The sequence below is a fragment of the Cucurbita maxima genome, unplaced genomic scaffold (genome assembly GCF_002738345.1).
Source record: "Cucurbita maxima cultivar Rimu unplaced genomic scaffold, Cmax_1.0 Cma_Scf00070, whole genome shotgun sequence".
NCBI classification, from domain to species: Eukaryota; Viridiplantae; Streptophyta; class Magnoliopsida; order Cucurbitales; family Cucurbitaceae; genus Cucurbita; species Cucurbita maxima.
The window spans coordinates 78,827-96,966 of NW_019272086.1; the positions used below are offsets into that span (position 1 = coordinate 78,827).

General features: G+C 34.7%; 3 protein-coding genes across 9 annotated transcripts; 2 read left to right on the forward strand and 1 right to left on the reverse strand.

The window, feature by feature from the left end:
* The first annotated feature begins 908 nt into the window (after nucleotides 1-908).
* On the forward strand, nucleotides 909-2,497 carry LOC111472366 (60S ribosomal protein L10). The gene is made up of 4 exons (XM_023118050.1): nucleotides 909-987; nucleotides 1,076-1,577; nucleotides 1,736-1,817; nucleotides 2,273-2,497. Exons 1-4 carry the CDS (start codon nucleotides 978-980, stop codon nucleotides 2,339-2,341), a joined length of 663 nt encoding a protein of 220 aa, XP_022973818.1. The 5' UTR covers nucleotides 909-977; the 3' UTR covers nucleotides 2,342-2,497.
* A 2,652-nt stretch (nucleotides 2,498-5,149) lies between these two features.
* Nucleotides 5,150-12,134, forward strand: LOC111472365 (MLO-like protein 13). 2 transcript variants are annotated; one of them, XM_023118047.1, is made up of 14 exons: nucleotides 5,153-5,411; nucleotides 6,191-6,248; nucleotides 6,542-6,759; nucleotides 7,480-7,596; nucleotides 7,712-7,772; nucleotides 8,913-8,974; nucleotides 9,270-9,344; nucleotides 10,229-10,317; nucleotides 10,648-10,697; nucleotides 10,793-10,833; nucleotides 10,965-11,237; nucleotides 11,329-11,396; nucleotides 11,578-11,638; nucleotides 11,877-12,134. In XM_023118047.1, the coding sequence occupies exons 1-14, from the start codon at nucleotides 5,271-5,273 to the stop codon at nucleotides 11,946-11,948; spliced, it is 1,386 nt and encodes a 461-aa protein (XP_022973815.1). In that variant the 5' UTR covers nucleotides 5,153-5,270; the 3' UTR covers nucleotides 11,949-12,134. The 2 variants fall into 2 exon arrangements, with proteins under 2 accessions (XP_022973816.1, XP_022973815.1); XM_023118048.1 differs by lacking the exon at nucleotides 6,191-6,248 and having other exon boundaries at nucleotides 5,150-5,411.
* A 552-nt stretch (nucleotides 12,135-12,686) lies between these two features.
* On the reverse strand, nucleotides 12,687-17,174 carry LOC111472363 (proline-rich receptor-like protein kinase PERK12). Of its 6 annotated transcripts, none has more exons than XR_002715406.1 (12): nucleotides 16,844-17,174; nucleotides 16,653-16,741; nucleotides 16,324-16,573; nucleotides 15,573-16,226; nucleotides 15,242-15,490; nucleotides 14,994-15,157; nucleotides 14,823-14,899; nucleotides 14,541-14,688; nucleotides 13,968-14,117; nucleotides 13,568-13,846; nucleotides 13,414-13,479; nucleotides 12,687-12,991 (listed from the first exon to the last, which is right to left on the reverse strand). XR_002715406.1 is itself a non-coding variant. In XM_023118045.1 (11 exons), the coding sequence occupies exons 1-10, from the start codon at nucleotides 17,001-17,003 to the stop codon at nucleotides 13,604-13,606; spliced, it is 2,184 nt and encodes a 727-aa protein (XP_022973813.1). In that variant the 5' UTR covers nucleotides 17,004-17,174; the 3' UTR covers nucleotides 13,093-13,469; nucleotides 13,568-13,603. The 6 variants fall into 6 exon arrangements, 4 of the variants coding, with proteins under 4 accessions (XP_022973813.1, XP_022973812.1, XP_022973814.1 ...); XR_002715405.1 differs by having other exon boundaries at nucleotides 12,688-12,991; nucleotides 13,414-13,469; XM_023118045.1 differs by lacking the exon at nucleotides 12,687-12,991 and having other exon boundaries at nucleotides 13,093-13,469.
* Nucleotides 17,175-18,140: the final 966 nt, after the last annotated feature.

Sequence of the window (18,140 nt, forward strand, 5' to 3'; positions counted from 1 at the left end):
AGTACTACACATCCAATTTTGTCCGGATTGGAGGCTACCCTTATGATGATTTTAACGATGGTCTCTAGATTATGAGTTGTATGATGATTTTAACGATTGGTCTCTAGATTATAAGTTGTATGTGTTTGCATTCCTTGACCCCAACAGTGAGGTCACTTACTGAGTATTTTTTACGCCGTGTGCTACTTCTATTTCAGGTAAAAATAAGGTACCCCTATTGACAACGACGTCACAAGTAGAGACCATGACACGTGCATAAGATAATAATATTTCATTTTCTTAAACTTAGGATAGTATAGGGTGTTTTCACCTTTAATGTTTTAGTTGTTTTTATTTATTATTTCTTTATATTATTTTAAAGATGCTTCCGAACACGTAAGCCAATGACTGTATTTTAAGATGAAGTTTTAAGTGTTTATTCCGCATAAGAGTATAGATTATGACAATGGTAGCGACTTTAGGTTAATAGAAATCTAGGGTCGTTACAAGAGCAGTACCTCTCCCAGTAAAATATCGTTTAGGAAAAAACGAAGGTGGAAGCTGGTGGACATGTGATACCCGAGTAAAGGAAGGGTACATAAATGAACCGATACCACATTTGAATGAGAGCGAACTTGAGGATAAGATGACTAAGAAAGACTTAAAGGAAATGAAAATTAGGGACGAACCAAGGTGGAGGCCGATGGGAATGTGATACCCAAATAAAAGAGGGGTACATGAATGAACCCGAGACCACGTCTGAATCCGAGATATCTAGGACTTACAAAACTTAAAATAAAATGACCATTCATTTTATTTTTAAATATATTTTCACATTAATAATTAAAATTGATTTGTAGTTGGGCTTTTTGCCGGCCCGTAAGAGTGGGCCTGAGCCTTTACAAAGTTCGGGTTCCTTATAAGTATCTAAACCCTAATTTACAACCTACCAGATCGAAGTTCAGTTGCAGCAGCAGAGGGACGGGGGAACCAGCGCCATGGGGAGGAGTATTTTTCTTTCTTCTTCTTATAATTTCTTCATAGAATCTTGTGTGATTGATTTTCATTGTTTTTGTATTTGATTTTGATTATGTAGGACCTGCTAGATGTTACCGCCAAATTAAGAACAAACCCTATCCCAAATCGCGATTTTGTCGTGGTGTCCCCGATCCCAAGATCAGGATTTATGATGTTGGAATGAAGAAGAAGGGTGTCGATGAATTCCCATTCTGTGTGCACCTTGTGAGTTGGGAGAAAGAAAATGTGTCCAGTGAGGCTTTGGAAGCAGCTCGTATTGCATGTAATAAGTACATGTCGAAATTTGCTGGGAAGGATGCGTTCCATTTGAGGGTCAGAGTGCACCCCTTCCATGTTCTTCGAATTAACAAGATGCTTTCATGTGCTGGGGCTGATAGGCTCCAAACTGGCATGAGAGGTGCTTTTGGTAAGCCACAAGGAACTTGTGCAAGAGTTGCCATCGGTCAGGTTCTTCTTTCGGTTCGATGCAAGGACAACAACAGCCAACATGCTCAGGAGGCCCTCCGCCGTGCTAAGTTCAAGTTCCCTGGTCGTCAGAAGATCATTGTTAGCAGGAAGTGGTATGCCCCTTGACTGGGATGTGTATTAAGTTTCGTGTGTAGTGTGTGCACTTTTCTGCACTTTTCATATTCTTAGTTCTTTGACTGGGATCTGAGGAAACCTTTCTAATAGGGTCTAATTTGATTTAATGATGATTGTTCAACGTTTTCTTTCTCAGGGGATTCACTAAATTCAGCCGAGCTGATTATCTTAAGTTCAAGTCAGAGAACAAGATCATGCCAGATGGTGTTAATGCAAAGGTATCTGATATTGCGGATAACCGTATACTTTTTCATCGCGGTTCTAATTGTTGGGAGTGCCTTGATCTTTTTTGTTTATAAGCACAATATATAGGGGAATGAATCTAATCGTGGATAGGGGAGACTACTTTCTCTTTCATTTAAAAGGAATTGCAGTTCATTAAACTATAAAAAGTACAAAGCATTTGATACAATGTCCAGTTGAAACTAAAGAAGCATAGGGCAAGACTTCAAGGCAAACAGCATGGTTGTTACCTTAGAATTCTTTGAATGGGGCTTCCTTCTTAGCCTGTAGGACTGTGTTTTCAAGCGTGTTCTAATATTTCTTGGTTGTTCATCACTTATAAGCCAAAACCTCAAGGCCGATATGTTTATATATTTCTGTAGTTTGTTCGTACTTGCCTGGTAATTACTTTTTATTTGTTAACTTATGGTGTGGAAATTGGACTGTGCAGCTTCTTGGATGCCATGGACCTCTCGCTAACCGTCAGCCCGGAAGAGCTTTTCTATCTGAAGCTGCCTAAGTTAAGCTAGTTAATTTTCCGTTTTTAAATTTATATGGAATTAGTGTCAACATTATTACCATTGTCTCTGTTTGAACTTTGTGAAATCAGCGATTTCCTATTTGCTGTGGCTTATTACTTTTTGAAATTTGAATGGAACTTTGTTTCTTTTGACCATATTAGCTTGTTATGCCGACAGTTTTGATTTAATACCAAGTTGCTTAATCGTGGAACTAGCCCATTTGCAAAAACGATTTTTTCTCTTTTTGCAAAATCTGGAGCAGATTGGTTTCCTTTCTCTGTACTCTTATTTGTTAGGTATGTTCCAATTCTCTTCTCATTTCAGTTTCAATTTCCACTGTCAGCATTTTTGAAACGCAACTCCGAACTAGAGATGTATTTAGATATCCGTTTCCTGTTCATGAAATGGTTAGTTCCAACTTTTGATCAAAATGAGGAGTCTTTCAGAACATAGATTTTGATGTCAAGTCCCAATGTTTATGCTGTTACTTTCTTTACGATTGGAGCTAGATATACCTTCCCTGCTTGTTTCTCTTTCTTGCAAGTTCTTCTACCAGTTGATTGATTCTTTTCTCCTTTCCTTTTGAGAATCTTGTTCATGTGGGTGCTTGTGATTTTCCCATCCATCTTTTGATTCTATTTCGTGTTTGTGCCCACTGTAGCCTTCAAAAACTATTCTGGGGACTTTTCCATTTTGCTTTTCGCTTGGCATGGGTGGGAGCCAATTAGTTTTCGGATGAAAAATAACTATTCTATGTTCAAGATTGCCTAAGGAAAAGCATCATCTCTTAAAGACAGTATACAAAAAGGCTATTTTGTATTGGAGACGGTGTTATGAAAATCTATTATAGGTTAAAAATAGATTTATCAACCCTAACATATTTTCATGGTAATGGATAAATGCTATATCTTCTTACTCTTTTATGGTACTCGCTATAGCTATACAATAAACAGGGGCTGTTAGAATTCACACAAAAATGCTATAGAAGTAAATGATTATGGTAGCCATTTAAACTCCTTAGTCCAAACTTTTTCAGTGTGTCTTCAACCTAGGTGTTTTCTTAGTTGTTTGATAAGAAGCTAATGTATTGTTAGTTGTTTTTGGCATGTTATGTGTTACGCATTATCGTAAATCTCATGATTTTAAAACACGTCTATTAGGCAGGGAGTACATTTTGTTCCTCTTTCTATTCAATGTGGGGTTCTTTTCTTTAACCGATGTGGGATCTCATAATTCACTCTTTTTAAGGGTAAGCTTATTTGTTGGCATACTGCATGGTGTATGGTAGTATATATTATTCCATTTGGCTTATTATGTATTGTTGCCCTCCTAATTTTAAAACACGTCTGCATGTAAGGATTGTTTCGTTTCTCTCTCCAATCGATGTGGGGCTCAGATACCATTTATAAAACTCAATCTCATTGCTAATAGATATATTGTCCACTTTTGAAGTTCAACTCTCCGTAATCCTTATAATCCATTTAGTACTTTTTTGATTCAGAGGGCCAGTATTGAGGTTGTGGATAGGGGCAACACCATTCAATTAACACAATTATTAGTTGTCTACCCTCGGAAAGTATGTTATAGACACTAAGAACAATAGAATACAAAGAGGAGAGGGATTCTTAGTCTCATTAGAAGGCAACTTAATCCTAAAAAAAACTTGAGATTGCTGGTAGGTTTGGGAGTGGAGCTTTCTTTGTTTATATTCCCTTAAAAAGAGTCGGTCGTAATGGATTTATCCACCTTAAAGTTCATCCTCCCCTCGTTTGTTGACTGGATATCCTCAGGACCCCTCATTCTCATTCTAATATAGAAAGGCCGAGAATGACTAGAGGTGCAAGGACGTTTACTCTGTGTACCTTTTTAATCTAAGACATACATTGAGTTGGAACCGTTTTATCTAATACTAATATGCATTACAAGTACCTCTACCGTGACAAAATTGTTAACCGTTCGAATATAACTAAATTTAAAATTGAAAACACTTTTAAAAGTGGGGAATATTTTTTTAACAAAAGATTAGAAGAAACATTTTTATTTAAAGGGAATATTCTCCACGCCGCTCTCCAACTTTTACTCAAAGTATATATTATTATAAAATGAAATTAATTATTATTATTTTTTTTTAAAAGTAACTTTTTGGTATTGAAGTAATGGCAAACTAAACTTCTTTGGTTTGAGCCAAAGACCCTTTAACCTCGAGAAATCGCTAGCGATCGGGTTAAATTTTACCTAATAATCGTATTTTTCGATGATTAAGATTAAAAAAACCTTTTGAAACTCAAAATACTCGAACATTGAACATTCACACACAGCATAGAACTAACATTAGTTACAAACATCAAATATTTTTAATTTTCATAATAATCTTAAAAGTATGATAGGACTTTTAGGGTTAGGTCTAGTGTAACCCTATTCTTGGTCGATTTTTGGTCGGGTTGACCCATTAAAAAAATGTCAACTCATGAACCTACTCAAAATTTTCAATTTTTCAAAAATTCAACCTGAGTATAAACCGAAAAAAAAAAATTGCGGTTTAGTTTAGGTAACCCAGATTGGCCTATCTCAAGTCATATGAATACTCTTAATTCTCGTAGTTTATTCACAAAATATCCTCGAACGTTATAGCTAACAGGTTTCAATCATACTTCTAAACTTCAAAAAGTTAATTTCAATCGATTTTACAACTTGGACGTCACACTTGTTTCCCTATAAAAAATAAAAAAAAAATCCAAATAAAATAAAGAGTAGAATACAAACGTATGCTTTATTCTTTTCCCTATGCTGCTGCTACCAACTTATTCCTTGCTTCTCCCCTTTCTTCATAACTAATGGAATTGGTACACAAATATAGCAAACTTAAGAATCCATATTCATCTAACAAAGAACGAGAAGAAGAACAAGAACGAAAAGTATTCTTGAACGATGAATCATGCAATGGAGATCGTGCATGAACCTCCAAATGCCAAGTTTGAGTTCACTCCAACATGGATCGTCGCCGTTGTTTCCTCCATTATCGTTATCATTTCCTTCTCTCTTGAACGTGGCCTTCATCATCTTGGACAGGTTTGGGTTTCGTTTCATTTTAGTTCATTTACTTTCAATAGCTTCTAAAATGAGCATTTTGATGTTAATTTTCAATCAAATAATACTAAATTCTACGTAAGAAAAAACGTCATGTAGACATATATTTTCATTTTGTTTTCAACTATGTCGTTCTCAATTTGGTCATATAGAAAAACAAAAACCGTTTAGACCCCATGTGACATGTCAACCTTGTCAACCCTAAACTTTCACAATTGAATTAGTTTAGACCACGTGTAGCCCGTCAATACTGTCAACCCTCAATTTTGAATTAGTTTAGACCACGTGTGGCTTGTAAACACTGTCAACCCTAAATTTTAAAAATTGAATCAGTTTAGACCTCATGTAGCCCGTCAACACTATCAACCCTAAACTTTCACAATTGAGTCATTTAGACCCGTTATTAAAATTTCATTTAAAATCGTTAATGTATTACTTTCGCACGTGTATACTATAGTTACCGAGTGTAATAAATCTTATATAATTTCAACATGTTTACGACTCTTTTGAGGTTAATTTTTATCGTCTTTCACTAAATAATAATAATAATAATAACTCGAAAATTTTGAAGGATTATTATTATTATTATTATTATTATTATTTAATTGGATTTTAAAAATAGGACTTGTTTAGGAAGGTTCATAATAAATTTAAAAAAAATATATAAATATAGAGATATTAAATAATATTTATCTAATTTTTTATATTTATTTTTTAAATATTAATTAATTAACTTTTTTTTTTTTTTTTTGATTGATCAGTTGTTGAAACATAAAAAGCAGGATCAACTGAATCATGCTGTGCTGAAATTAAAGGAAGGTTATTCCTCATTTTTTTTTTCTTTTAAAATTAAATGTTAAAAATAATTTTATAATTTTGAGTCGAACAGCGTTTGATATCCATTGTTCTTATTAACATACTTAATATCTTCTCATATATTCTAATCAACGTGACACGGTCCTAACATTACGAACACTTACTCGACCCAAATTAGCTTACTTCAGCTAACTACAAAATTCGAAAAAAAAACGACGTTTTTTAAATTCATAAATAATAAAGCTTATAATTTTATCATTAATTTTGGGTTTTTTTTTTTTTTTTTTATGGGACAGAGTTGATGATTTTAGGGTTCATCTCCCTATTATTGAATGTGTTTCAAGGGGCAATTGGACAGTTCTGTATGCCTAGAGATTTTGCATACCATATGCTTCCATGCAAGAGAACTGTATCCGTTGTTCATCATTTCTTGTCTCCTACGTCCCTCGACGGATATAATACTCACCGTCATCTCCTATCGACCAATACAAATTTTCAACATTGTTTACGGAAAGTAAGGGCTCGGTTTGTAGCATTCTCGTTCTTGGATTTTTGTTTTCAATACTGTTTCGATTCTTCTGTTTGATAGGATTCCTCGTTTCTCATTTATGCTTTTAATATTATTTCGATTCTTGCATGTAATAGTATTCGTGTTCTTTGTTTTTGTTTTTAATACTATATCGATTCTTCTGTTTGATAGGATTCTCATTTCTCGTTTCCGTTTTTAGTATTTTTTTCAATTCTTCCATTAGATAGCATTTTCGTTCTTTTCTGTTCTTAATATTATTTCGATTCTTTTATTTGATAAGTCTCTTGTTTCTCGTTTTAGTTTTTAGTATTATTTTGATTATTCCATGTAATAGCATTCTCGTTCTTCGTTTCTGATTTTAATATTATTTCGATTCTTCCATTTGATAGCATTCTCGTTCTTCATTTATGTTTTTAATATTATTTCGACTCTTCCATTTAATATTGTTCTTCGTTAATGTTCTTAATACTATTTTGATTCTTTTATTTAATAGGATTCTCGTTTCTTGTTCAGTTTTTAGTATTATTTGATTCTTCCATTTGATAGCATTCTCATTCTTCGTTTCTGTTCGTAATATTATTTCAATTCTTCCATTTGATATCATTCTCGCTCTTCATTTCTATTCTTAATATTATTTTGATTCTTCCATTTGATAGCATTCTCGTTCTTCGTTTCTGTTCTTAATACAATTTCGATTCTGAACAGGGAAAGGTTCCTCTATTGTCTTTGGAAGCTTTGCATCAACTCCATATATTCATATTTGTGTTGGCAGTTGTTCATGTCATCTTCTGTGCTATAACCATGCTTCTAGCTGCTGCAAAGGTAATCTCTTTTGCTCGAGATCAAACGAAAATTGACTAAACGTCACCGTTAACGTACCCGTAATCGAAATGGATATTTTGAAAATATATTAAAAAACGAACACAAATTTGTGTAGATACAACAATGGAAGAGATGGGAAGATTCTATTCATCGAGGACTCGCACAATCTCAAAATGGTAAATTATTCTATTTAAAAATATCATATTAGTTTCTCTATTTATTCTATTTTAATCTCAATATGATTTTTGACCTTTTAGTCAACCGCGTGTGTATGTATATATATATGTGTGTATGTATACATATATATATATATATATGTATATATACTTTGGAGCTATGGTGGCTTGGTGTGCACCTGGCTCAAGACCCTATTCTTTACCTCGTTAAAAAATAGAGATAGTGAAACCCTCGTGAAAGAATAGTGAAACTCGAGTTTACGAGGTGAAGGAGAGTTAATTCATTCCATCAAAATCCTATTCTTTACCTCATTCAAGAATAGAGATAATGAAACCCTCGTGAAAGAATAGTGAAACTCGAGTTTACGAGGTGAAGGAGAGTTAATTTATTAAATCAAAACCTTATTTACTTGCCTCGTTCAAGAATAGAGATAGTGAAACCCGGGTTTACGAGGTGAAGGAGAGTCGATTCATTAAATCGAAACCCTATTTATTTACCTCATTCAAGAATAGAGATAGTGAAAAAATAGTGAAACCCAAATTTACGAGGGAAAGAAAAGTCAAATCATTAAATCAAAACTCTATTTACTTGCCTCGTTCAAGAATAGAGATAGTGAAACCCTGGTGAAAGAATAGTGAAACCCGGGTTTACGAGGTGAAGGAGAGTCGATTCATTAAATCAAAACCCTATTTATTTACCTCATTCAAGAATAGAGATAGTAAAACTCTCGTTAAAGAATAGTGAAACTCAAGTTTACGAGGTGAAGGAGAGTCAAACTATTAAATTAAAACCCTATTTACTTGCCTCGTTCAAGAATAGAGATAGTGAAACCCAGATGAAAGAATAGTAAAACTCGGGTTTACGAGGTGAATGAAAGTCTAATTCATTAAATCAAAACTCTATTTATTACCTCGTTCAAGAATAGAGACTGGGAAACCCTCGTGAAAGAATAGTGAAATCCAATTTACGAGGTAAACGAGAGTCAATTCATTAAATCAAAACCCTATTTACTTAGGTCGTTCAAGAATAGAGATAACGAAACCCTATTTTTTTTTTTTTAAAGTAATTTACGATTATAATTTCTACAATTATTTGTACTAAAAATCATCTAAACTTTTTAATTTCATTGTTTTGTAAAGATAATGAGTTTAAAGAACGTGCCGAGGGATATTGGCTAAATGCTGCTGTCATAGCTTGGATGGTAATTAATTATTTTATTTTATTATTATTTTTCATTTCAAAATTATTATTATTATTATTATTTTTTTTTTTGAAGTTCTAACAAAGATTTAATTTTTAAAGAAATATTTGATTTTATATTATTTTTTTCACATGGTTTCTTTAATATTTTCTTAATTACTATATGTTTAAATATTAAATTAATATAGAAAAATCAAATAAAATAAATTAAAATTTTAAAAATTATAATCTATTTTTGAAATATAAAATAATTATGACGTAAGCTCTAAATATTTAAAAAAATATATATATTTTAGGTGGCATTTGTGAAGCAGTTTCATGGATCAATCACAAAGTCGGATTACATTTTTCTTCGACGAGGCTTTATTAAGGTTATATATAATTTCCATCCAATTAAATATTTCTATTTATTTATTTTTACTTTCCATATTTATTTACCAAAAAATTTAATTTATGCATCGTTAGCAGATATTATTAGCTTTGGTTCGTTATGTATGGTTGTCAGTCTCACGGTTTTAAAACGTGTCTACTAAGGGAGGTTTTCACACCCTTATAAAGAATGTTTCGTTTCCCTCTCTCACCGACGTGGGATCTCACGTTTAGGGTTTAAATTAATCGATACTGTTGGATGATAAAAGTCCCACATCGGTTAATTTAGGGAATGGTCATGGGTTTATAATCTAAGAATACACTCTCCATTGGTATGAGGCCTTTTGGGGAAGCCCAAAGCAAAGCCATGAGAGCTTACACTCAAAGTGGACAATATCATACCATTGTGGAGAGTCGTGTTCGTCTAACATGGTATTAGAGCCATGCCCTAAACTTAGCCGTGTCAATAGATTGGCAAATCTTTAAATGTCGAACAAAGGATTCCAAAAGGAGTCAAGCCTCCTCGAAGGTACGAAGGCAGTCAAAAATGACTAAGACTCCAAAGGAGTCGAGCCTCGATTAAGGGGAGGCAAGTTCAGAGTAAAAAAAATTTAGGGTTTTTTATTTTTATTGATCTCGTTTTTAGTCATTTTAATTTAAGGAGAAAATATCATTTTGGTCCTTTTTGTTACGTGTTTAGTTTCCATTAGGTCCCTAGAATTTAAAAATATTACATTTTTACCCTTGAGACTTTTCGAATTTAGTCCTAATCTTTCAAATTTGTGTCTTTAGGTCGGTAAACGTTCGATTTTTATATTTCTCAAATTTTCGAAATTTAATTGTATTTCTAATAGTTCGTGTGATTTGAACGTGTTTTATGGTACAGAAACATTGTCCCGGGGAACCAAAATTTAATTTCTACGACCATATTACAAAGACCTATCAACATGATTTCAAGAAAGTTGTAGGCATAAGGTGAGACCCTTTTGATTTAGCACAAAAATAATGTAATTTTCCTAACTATTTCTTTTCTAAATTAAACAAATTTTAGGTCTCATTTAATGATACCATATATAATTTTCACGTTTATTAAAAAAAAAACATTTAAATTCGGTAAAAATACCATTTTGTCCTTAGGTATCTATGTTTCAAAATGTTACCGTTTTATTCTTGAATTTTGAGTCCGTAAATTTTAAAATATTACATTTTTACCCTTTAAATTTAGCGTTTAATTTCAAAATTTACACTTTTACCCTTGATTTTTTTACTAAATACCCACAATTAATTAAAAGAATTATTTTGTAGTTGGTATCTTTGGGCCTTTGTTGTGCTCTTCTTGCTTCTTAATCTTGAAGGTAAATATCATTATTTACCCTTTCAATTATTCACCAATCACTTATCTGCAAATAATTTTACTGTTTTTTTTTTTTTTTTTTACTTTCAAGTGTAGGATGGCACACTTACTTTTGGTTGGCCTTTCTACCCCTCATTGTAAGTTCTTAATATTAGAGAAAATTAATAGGAGCTTTTTGAACGGGCGGAGATTCTTAGTTTAGATGGAAAATGAGAGCGGGAGTGGATGTCGCAGTCAATGTTAACGTATTGACCTTGATATGATTCAGATGCTACTTCTAGTAGGGGCAAAGTTGGAATACATAATTACCCGAATGGCTCAAGAACTAAACTCGAGAATCGTTGACAAAGAAGCACAACAAGAACATGACATCCATAGAATTCAAAGACGACATAACGAGATCAAGAAACATGGTAGCCGCCATGAAGTGAATCCCTCAGATGATCATTTTTGGTTTGCTCGTCCTTCTCTTGTCCTCATTTTGATTCACTTCATTCTCTTTCAAAACTCTTTCGAGATTGCCTTCTTCTTTTGGATTTGGGTAAGATTATTTCTTTTTAATTGTCACCGTATGACGTTTCTTTAGATAAAAAAGTTACTAGGATTTTACGTTTTGTTGAAAATATTGGCAGACAACTTATGGGTTTAAGTCTTGCATTATGGAGAGACCGGCTTTTATCATCACCAGACTAGTCCTGGGGTAATACTATTAACATTCATTGTTTTTTTTACCTTTTCTTTTTACCAAAAGTAATTTTTTTTTTTTTAACTATGTTCGTGTTTAGCTGTTAAAATAAATTTCGTCAAATAATAAGAAAATTATTATTATTATTATTTTCGTAAGTAGGGCGATTAACCTTTGCTCAAATTCTTCCTCTCAGTGGAATTGTCCAAGTTCTTTGCAGTTATAGCACATTGCCTTTGTACTCTCTAGTCACTCAGGTTCGTTATTTTCGTTCTTCCATTGTTCGTTTAAGAGCTCGTTTGATAGCGTTTTCAGCTATTGTTTTTTATTTCTCGTTTTTTGAATAGAGAAAAACAAAATAAACGTTTCTAAGTATGAACACGAAAAATCGAAATGAACAAAATTAACGAAAAATTATATGAACGGAGATGAACGAAAATGGATTATTTCTCGAATTTGCTTATTTTTGGTGTTATTTTTCTCATAAACTTGAAGATGGGAAGCGAATATAAGAAGCCAGAGGAAGAAGGTGAAGTGTCAGAGGCTGAAGAACAACGAGCAACATAGAAGCAGCTGATAAATCCTCCATTTCTCTCAAATTCTTTCAAATTTCTCAATTCATTTGTATATATGAAGTGTTTAAAGATAAAAGAATCACAGTCTATAAGCAATTCTTCGTTACAGATCTTCACGAACATTGTTGAGGTATAAATTTGGTTGAATGATGTCAATATCATTGTGTTTGAAGTGAAATTCTTCGATTCTGACTTCCATCTCGAAAGGAATTACAGTCAGTATTGTGTTCAAAATAATGTAATGGATCAAAAATCTATAAATTCGTGGTGAGAATTGTTGAAATTCCACGTTGACTAATTAAGGGAAAGATCGCGAGACGATATCTCCATCGGTATGAGGCCTTTTTTCCAGTTGTTTAGCTTAATCTCAGACAATTGGACACTTTCAAAGTAATATTTGATCTCACGTTGAGCACTAATCTCTCAAAATCATCTCGAGAGGATCCTCGACCACACTCCATTGATCAAAACTTCTAAAATAACTCAGCTATATTAGGTAACAAAGTCGAGCTTGAATGTGTGCAATAAGTGTCCTTTTACCAAACTATTGTCAGGCGGTCAAGTGTTTCACCAATAAGTGTCCATTATTTTCATGAAGTGTTGTAATGGGTGAGACTTCGTTCCATTAACAGAGTGTCAATCTTCATCAGTTGAGGTAAGATATTCTAGGATTTTCGTTTGCATAGATCAGGGGCTAATCATTCACTTGTCTATAGATAGAAATAACATGTTTATATCATTTAGATTTGAGTCATGTAACACACGTTATATGTTTTTGGTTCGTGTGTTCATGCATATTAGGAGATTACTTACAGAATAACAATGACACATAGCGTTTGCTACATTAGCAAACAAACTATAGAGTATTTCAGCAATGTTTTCATTTAACATAAGGTTTGCACTCTTTACTTAGGAGCGTTAGCTTCTTGAACTTGTGCAATTTCAATATCGTGACATTGCCCCCGCGTCATGTGGCTTGATTTCCTGCTCTATGTTCGACTTCTTCAATTGTTGTCCAAATAGTCTCTTTTTTTACTATGATTCGTTTGAAAGCTCAATTTAGTTATATTTTAACAACTATATAATAAGAGGCAGAAATAGGAATAGAGAATGAAATAAAAAGCGGGAATAGACACCGGGACATCTCTACGTGAATGCATCGTTAAAAGAAGAAAACAAAATATGCCCATTCTCCAAGAGAATATGCACAATTCTACGTCAAAACTTGGGCACTTTTGAACTTTCCTAGAAAATTAAAATTAAAAACCTAGACTTTGTGCACTTTCACTCACTTTTTTGACTAAAAAGTAAAACACAGCCACCCATTTGTTTCCTTTTCATTGGTTCTCATAAAGCTGAAACCTACTGAAAGAAGAAAAGGAGACCCCAAGGGATAATTTTTGAACTTTTCAAAGTAGATCAGCAGAGAACTTCACAATAAATTCAGAAATAAGTACCTTGATATCTGCAGGGGCCTCTCACATCATCTCCTTTAATTCAAACCCACAATTTTCTATGAACAGCTATTCAATCTCAATCAGTACAAAGATTAAAAGAAAAAGCCCTTCAAAGCTATGGAAGAAAAAGGAAGTTGGAGGAAGATGTTAATACCTAAAATTTGGCTGATTTGATTGAGAGTGAGCGATTTCAGTTAAAGCTTGAAGAGCGGCTGCTGCATCTGCCCTGCAAGTAGTCCTCTATGGAGATGGTTTGAATTCCACTGCCAATAGAAAGTGAGTCATCTTCCAAGCCAAGCAAGGCCAGGTTAAGGTGTGATTGAATGTTAGTAGGTAGAGGTTCTCCATCACTCGCATCGAATTCGTCGCATTCATCGATTTGTTGTCTTGCCCATGTTGTTATTTCCTCATCCCCTTGGAGAAGTTTCAAGACCTGCAAGTTTTGAAAAAAACAACAAATGAATGGGTCAAAGGGAAAACGACCATTGATGACACAGACAAGCATTGACAAGTGGAAGAGGCTGATAGCGTCGTGCATTTCGTAGTCAACTTACCAGGCTGATTTGAGGACGGAGTCTCGGTGCTCGTCTAATGCAAAGAGTAGCAGCCAAAATCATTCGACCTATTTGATCGTCGTTGTAGTCACTGCCTAGGCTTGGATCTAGTAATTCTGAAACTTTGATTTCCTTCAAAATTGGTTTTGCCTGTATTGCATATGTCACATCAGTTCCATAGATAAGTTTGAGGAAAAATCGAGAAGAATTGATTTCACGACAACTCATATGTTAGGAATCATGACTCAATCATTTTTTACTACATCTTCGAGACTCACAACTTCTTTGTTCGACATTTGAGGATTCTATTAACATGGCTAAGTTAAGGGTACGGCTCTAATACCATGTTAGGAATCCAACTCTCTACAATGATATGATATTGTCCACTTTGAGCATAAGCTCTCGTGGCTTTGCTTTGGGCTTCCCCAATGGAGATGTATTCTTTACTAATAAGCTCATGATCATTCCCTAAATTAGCCAACGTGGGACTTCCTCCCAACAATCCTCAACATCATACTCATTGTCCTGACCTTGATTGTTATGGATGGTAATAGGAAAAAACTCGACACTTACCCACATGACAAGGCTCTCCTGCCCCTTGGGACAATTGTCGGTGATTGGTTTTCTACCTGAAAGTAGTTCAAGGAGTACCACACCGAATGCGTAAACGTCGATTTTGTCACTCACTTTGCCATGCATGAAATACTCAGGAGCCAAGTAACTGCCATAAAGGAATGAAGCATGCTCAAAACAATACTTTATCAAATATCACGTTTAAGAACACCAAAATCTTCATAAAAATAACGAAAAACATGAACTGCGTGACGTCGAAATAGCGGAGAAGAAACTGCATACCCAAACGTTCCAGCTACGTCAGTACAAGTGATTTGAAAGCACAAGGATGCCCAACTAGCAAGCCCAAAATCGGAAAGCTGAACGGGTCGTAAAACATAACCATCAGTAATCAATCAGATAGTGGAACCCTTTGAAAGATACAGAATATGAGAAAGGAACATGTCATGAAACCTGAGGTTCGAAATTCTCAGAAAGCAGAATGTTAGAGGATTTCACATCCCTGTGTATCACAGGTTCCTCCCTGCAATTATGTAAATAATCTAGTGCCTCAGCAACACCAACAGCAACCTTAAACCTCTCTTGCCAACCAAATGAATTCACATCCTTCTTACAACCTTAAATAAAACAACCAATTGATAGTAAGAACATAGTTAACAAAAATCAAATCAGTGATCTTCAAAAATAGTATAGATCTTTACCGTGAAGATTCTCTTCCAAACTTCCTCTTGAAAGAAAACCGTAGACCAACAGTAAATTATTGTCCTCCAAACAAAAACCCATTAAAGATATAACATTCTTATGAGTTGATGTCGCAATGATCCCAACTTCCTGAACAAATTCCTTAAGAACATTCTCAGATGGCTTCAAAACTTTGACAGCAATTTCCTTGCCATCAGGAAGAAGCCCTCGGTAAACATAGCTACTACCTCCTTTACCAACCATATTCTCTAAAAGACACACACATAAATACTTGTTAGCGAATCATCCAGTCCCAAAATCCGAGGAAATTGAGAAAAGATAGATACAAACCAGGCATAAAATTAGACGTTGCTGACAAAAGTTCCTCATAAGTAAACAATCTGCAGGTGGATGAGTACTTATCCTTCAAATCCAATACCTCTTTAGGAAGGCTTCCCAAAATGTAGCCGGACCCATATGGCACAATTGCACCACACTCCCTATCAATGGTGGAACCCTGATCCTGATCAGAACTGTTCTGTTTCTGATCTGGATAAACCAAGGCCGAGGACGACGACTGGATGTTTGAAACGTGCAATATGCCTTGGAACATAGAAAACTTCTTTGAAGATTTCTCTACATGCTGCTTGGACAAAAATATACGTCGTAGAAGCGGCCAACTCGATTTCCAATGTGATGATTCTCGACTCACAATGGAATTCGACTTCAACGATCCCTGAGGCTTATGAAATGGTACTATAGCCAGTGAATTCCCCACAGCATTGTCCTCAGGTAACTCATCAACCAAATCAGTCCCGGAATCATTCCGTTCAAGTGAAGATGGAGTGCCCTCAACGGAGTCCCTCTCCATTTTATCATTACAACCAGAGTCAGATTTCTGTAAACAAATATGACTGTCGATAAAGTTTGTAGCTAACCCATCAGCTTTTGCTTCATTAGCTACTTCTACAATGGCAGCACAATTCTTGTCCCTATCCTTGTCTGCTAAATTAGGCAAAAGAAAAAGGGGGAAATCATGATCTAAGCACTAAACAAGAACTCACAACCTAAAAGCAAAAAAGAAAAGTGAAATAATTGCAACCTCGAGACTGGCCTTTAGTTGAGAAAGTCGCTAATCTCTGGAAAATGACTTTGCCACTATTAACTGCTAAAACACTGAATCTGCTCGGCAATTTTCTAGCGCAGTACTTAGCAACCGAGGCCGACGAACGGATTCTATGGTGAGATTTAGAAGTACCGAGAATTAGAGAAGCCTCACCGTACGAATCCACTTCCCGTCTAATGATTTTCCGGACCGGCGATCCTCGGCAGACTTTGAGCTTCAAATCAACCTACACAAGCAACAATTCCACGCTCAGATTTTCAGCAAAAAAAAAAAAAAAAAATCTCTCGATTCACCAACATTCTAACCTGCTTCAGGTTGCAGAATCCTTCATAAGCGGACAACATAGAGTCAAACGACTTCACAAGAGAGAGCAGAGTCAACTTCCCTTCATCAACTACAACAGAAAGCCAAAGAAAACTCCACACTCAGTACTACAAAGCAAAATCAAACCACGGAATGAAGCGAGAGAAACAAGGCCGCAAAACAAAACAATTACCAGCGGCAGAATCAAGGACATGAAGAGCAATGACGCAATCGCCAGGCTGAGCAACCTTAACAAGCGCCCAAGTGAGCAATTCCCGACTCTGGAGTTCCATTCTGACCCCGACGACCACCACAGAGCCACCGTGGCCAGCTGCAGGGTCAGGTAGCAGCATCGTAGGCGCCGCCGTAGTGGGGAAGATGAAATGGAGGGTTTCAAAGCGAGGGAAAAAGTTTAGGCGCGAGAGAAGCCATTAGAGAAGGAAAAAAGCTTAAGCATATGCAGTGGAGAAAGGAAAGAAGCGAATCATGGGGAAGATAAATCGAGGTTAGTGGTAACTGTATTCCAAGGCAATGTTCCTCTGCTTCTCTTATATATATATATTATTTCTTCTTCTTCCTTTTATCCCATTTCCCTCTCCACCGTCCGATTCACTTTATTATTATTTATTATTTATTTATTTATGCTAAATTATAAAATATTTTGATTATGAATATTTGACGTTTGTAATCGATATTGTGAAAACGAGAACTAAACATTTTTTATAAGCGTGTAGAAACTTCTCGTATTAGACCCATTTTAAAAATGTTGAACGGAAGTCGGAAGGGAAAGCTCAAAGAGCACAATATCTGCTAGCGGTGGGCTTGAGCTATTATAATTAGGTTGTGAAATCTATTCAAGTTGCTAGCGTCATCAATTCAACCGAACCAAAATTTCGAGTTGGTTCAAAACATTTTCTCACTCCAACTAAATAAACCCATGTTGAAGTTATAATATTATTTTTTATCTTTTATGAATATCTCGGAGCTATCTTTAGGGTAAGTTATCTCAATTAAAAGTTTAGGGACGTTTAAATGAATCGAGAATTTGATCCATCGCGACTATCTAACCCAAATCATAAAAGTTGGATTGGGTTAGATTTTTTTCGGTTTGAGTTGGGTTGAATTTTTTTTAAAACCTAAAATTCGGGTCAGTTCGTGGGGTTGACATATTTTTTGTCGGGAGGGTTACACCCAAACCTACCATATCGTCTCTTAAGATTATTATAAAAATTAAGAATATTCGACGTTTATAACCAGTATTAATATTGCAGTATGACGAGTAACTGTTTAATATTCGAACATTAAAGATAAGTAGGTTTTTATCAAAATTATTAAAAAAAAAAAAAAACAACCCGACAACCCATTCCATCTTGAAAAAAAATAGAAGGTTGAATTGTGAACTCGGTTTAGATTATGTCATCAATTTAACCCACTCGAAATTTTTGAAATAAAAATAAATAATTTAATCTTTTAAGAAATACCATAACAAT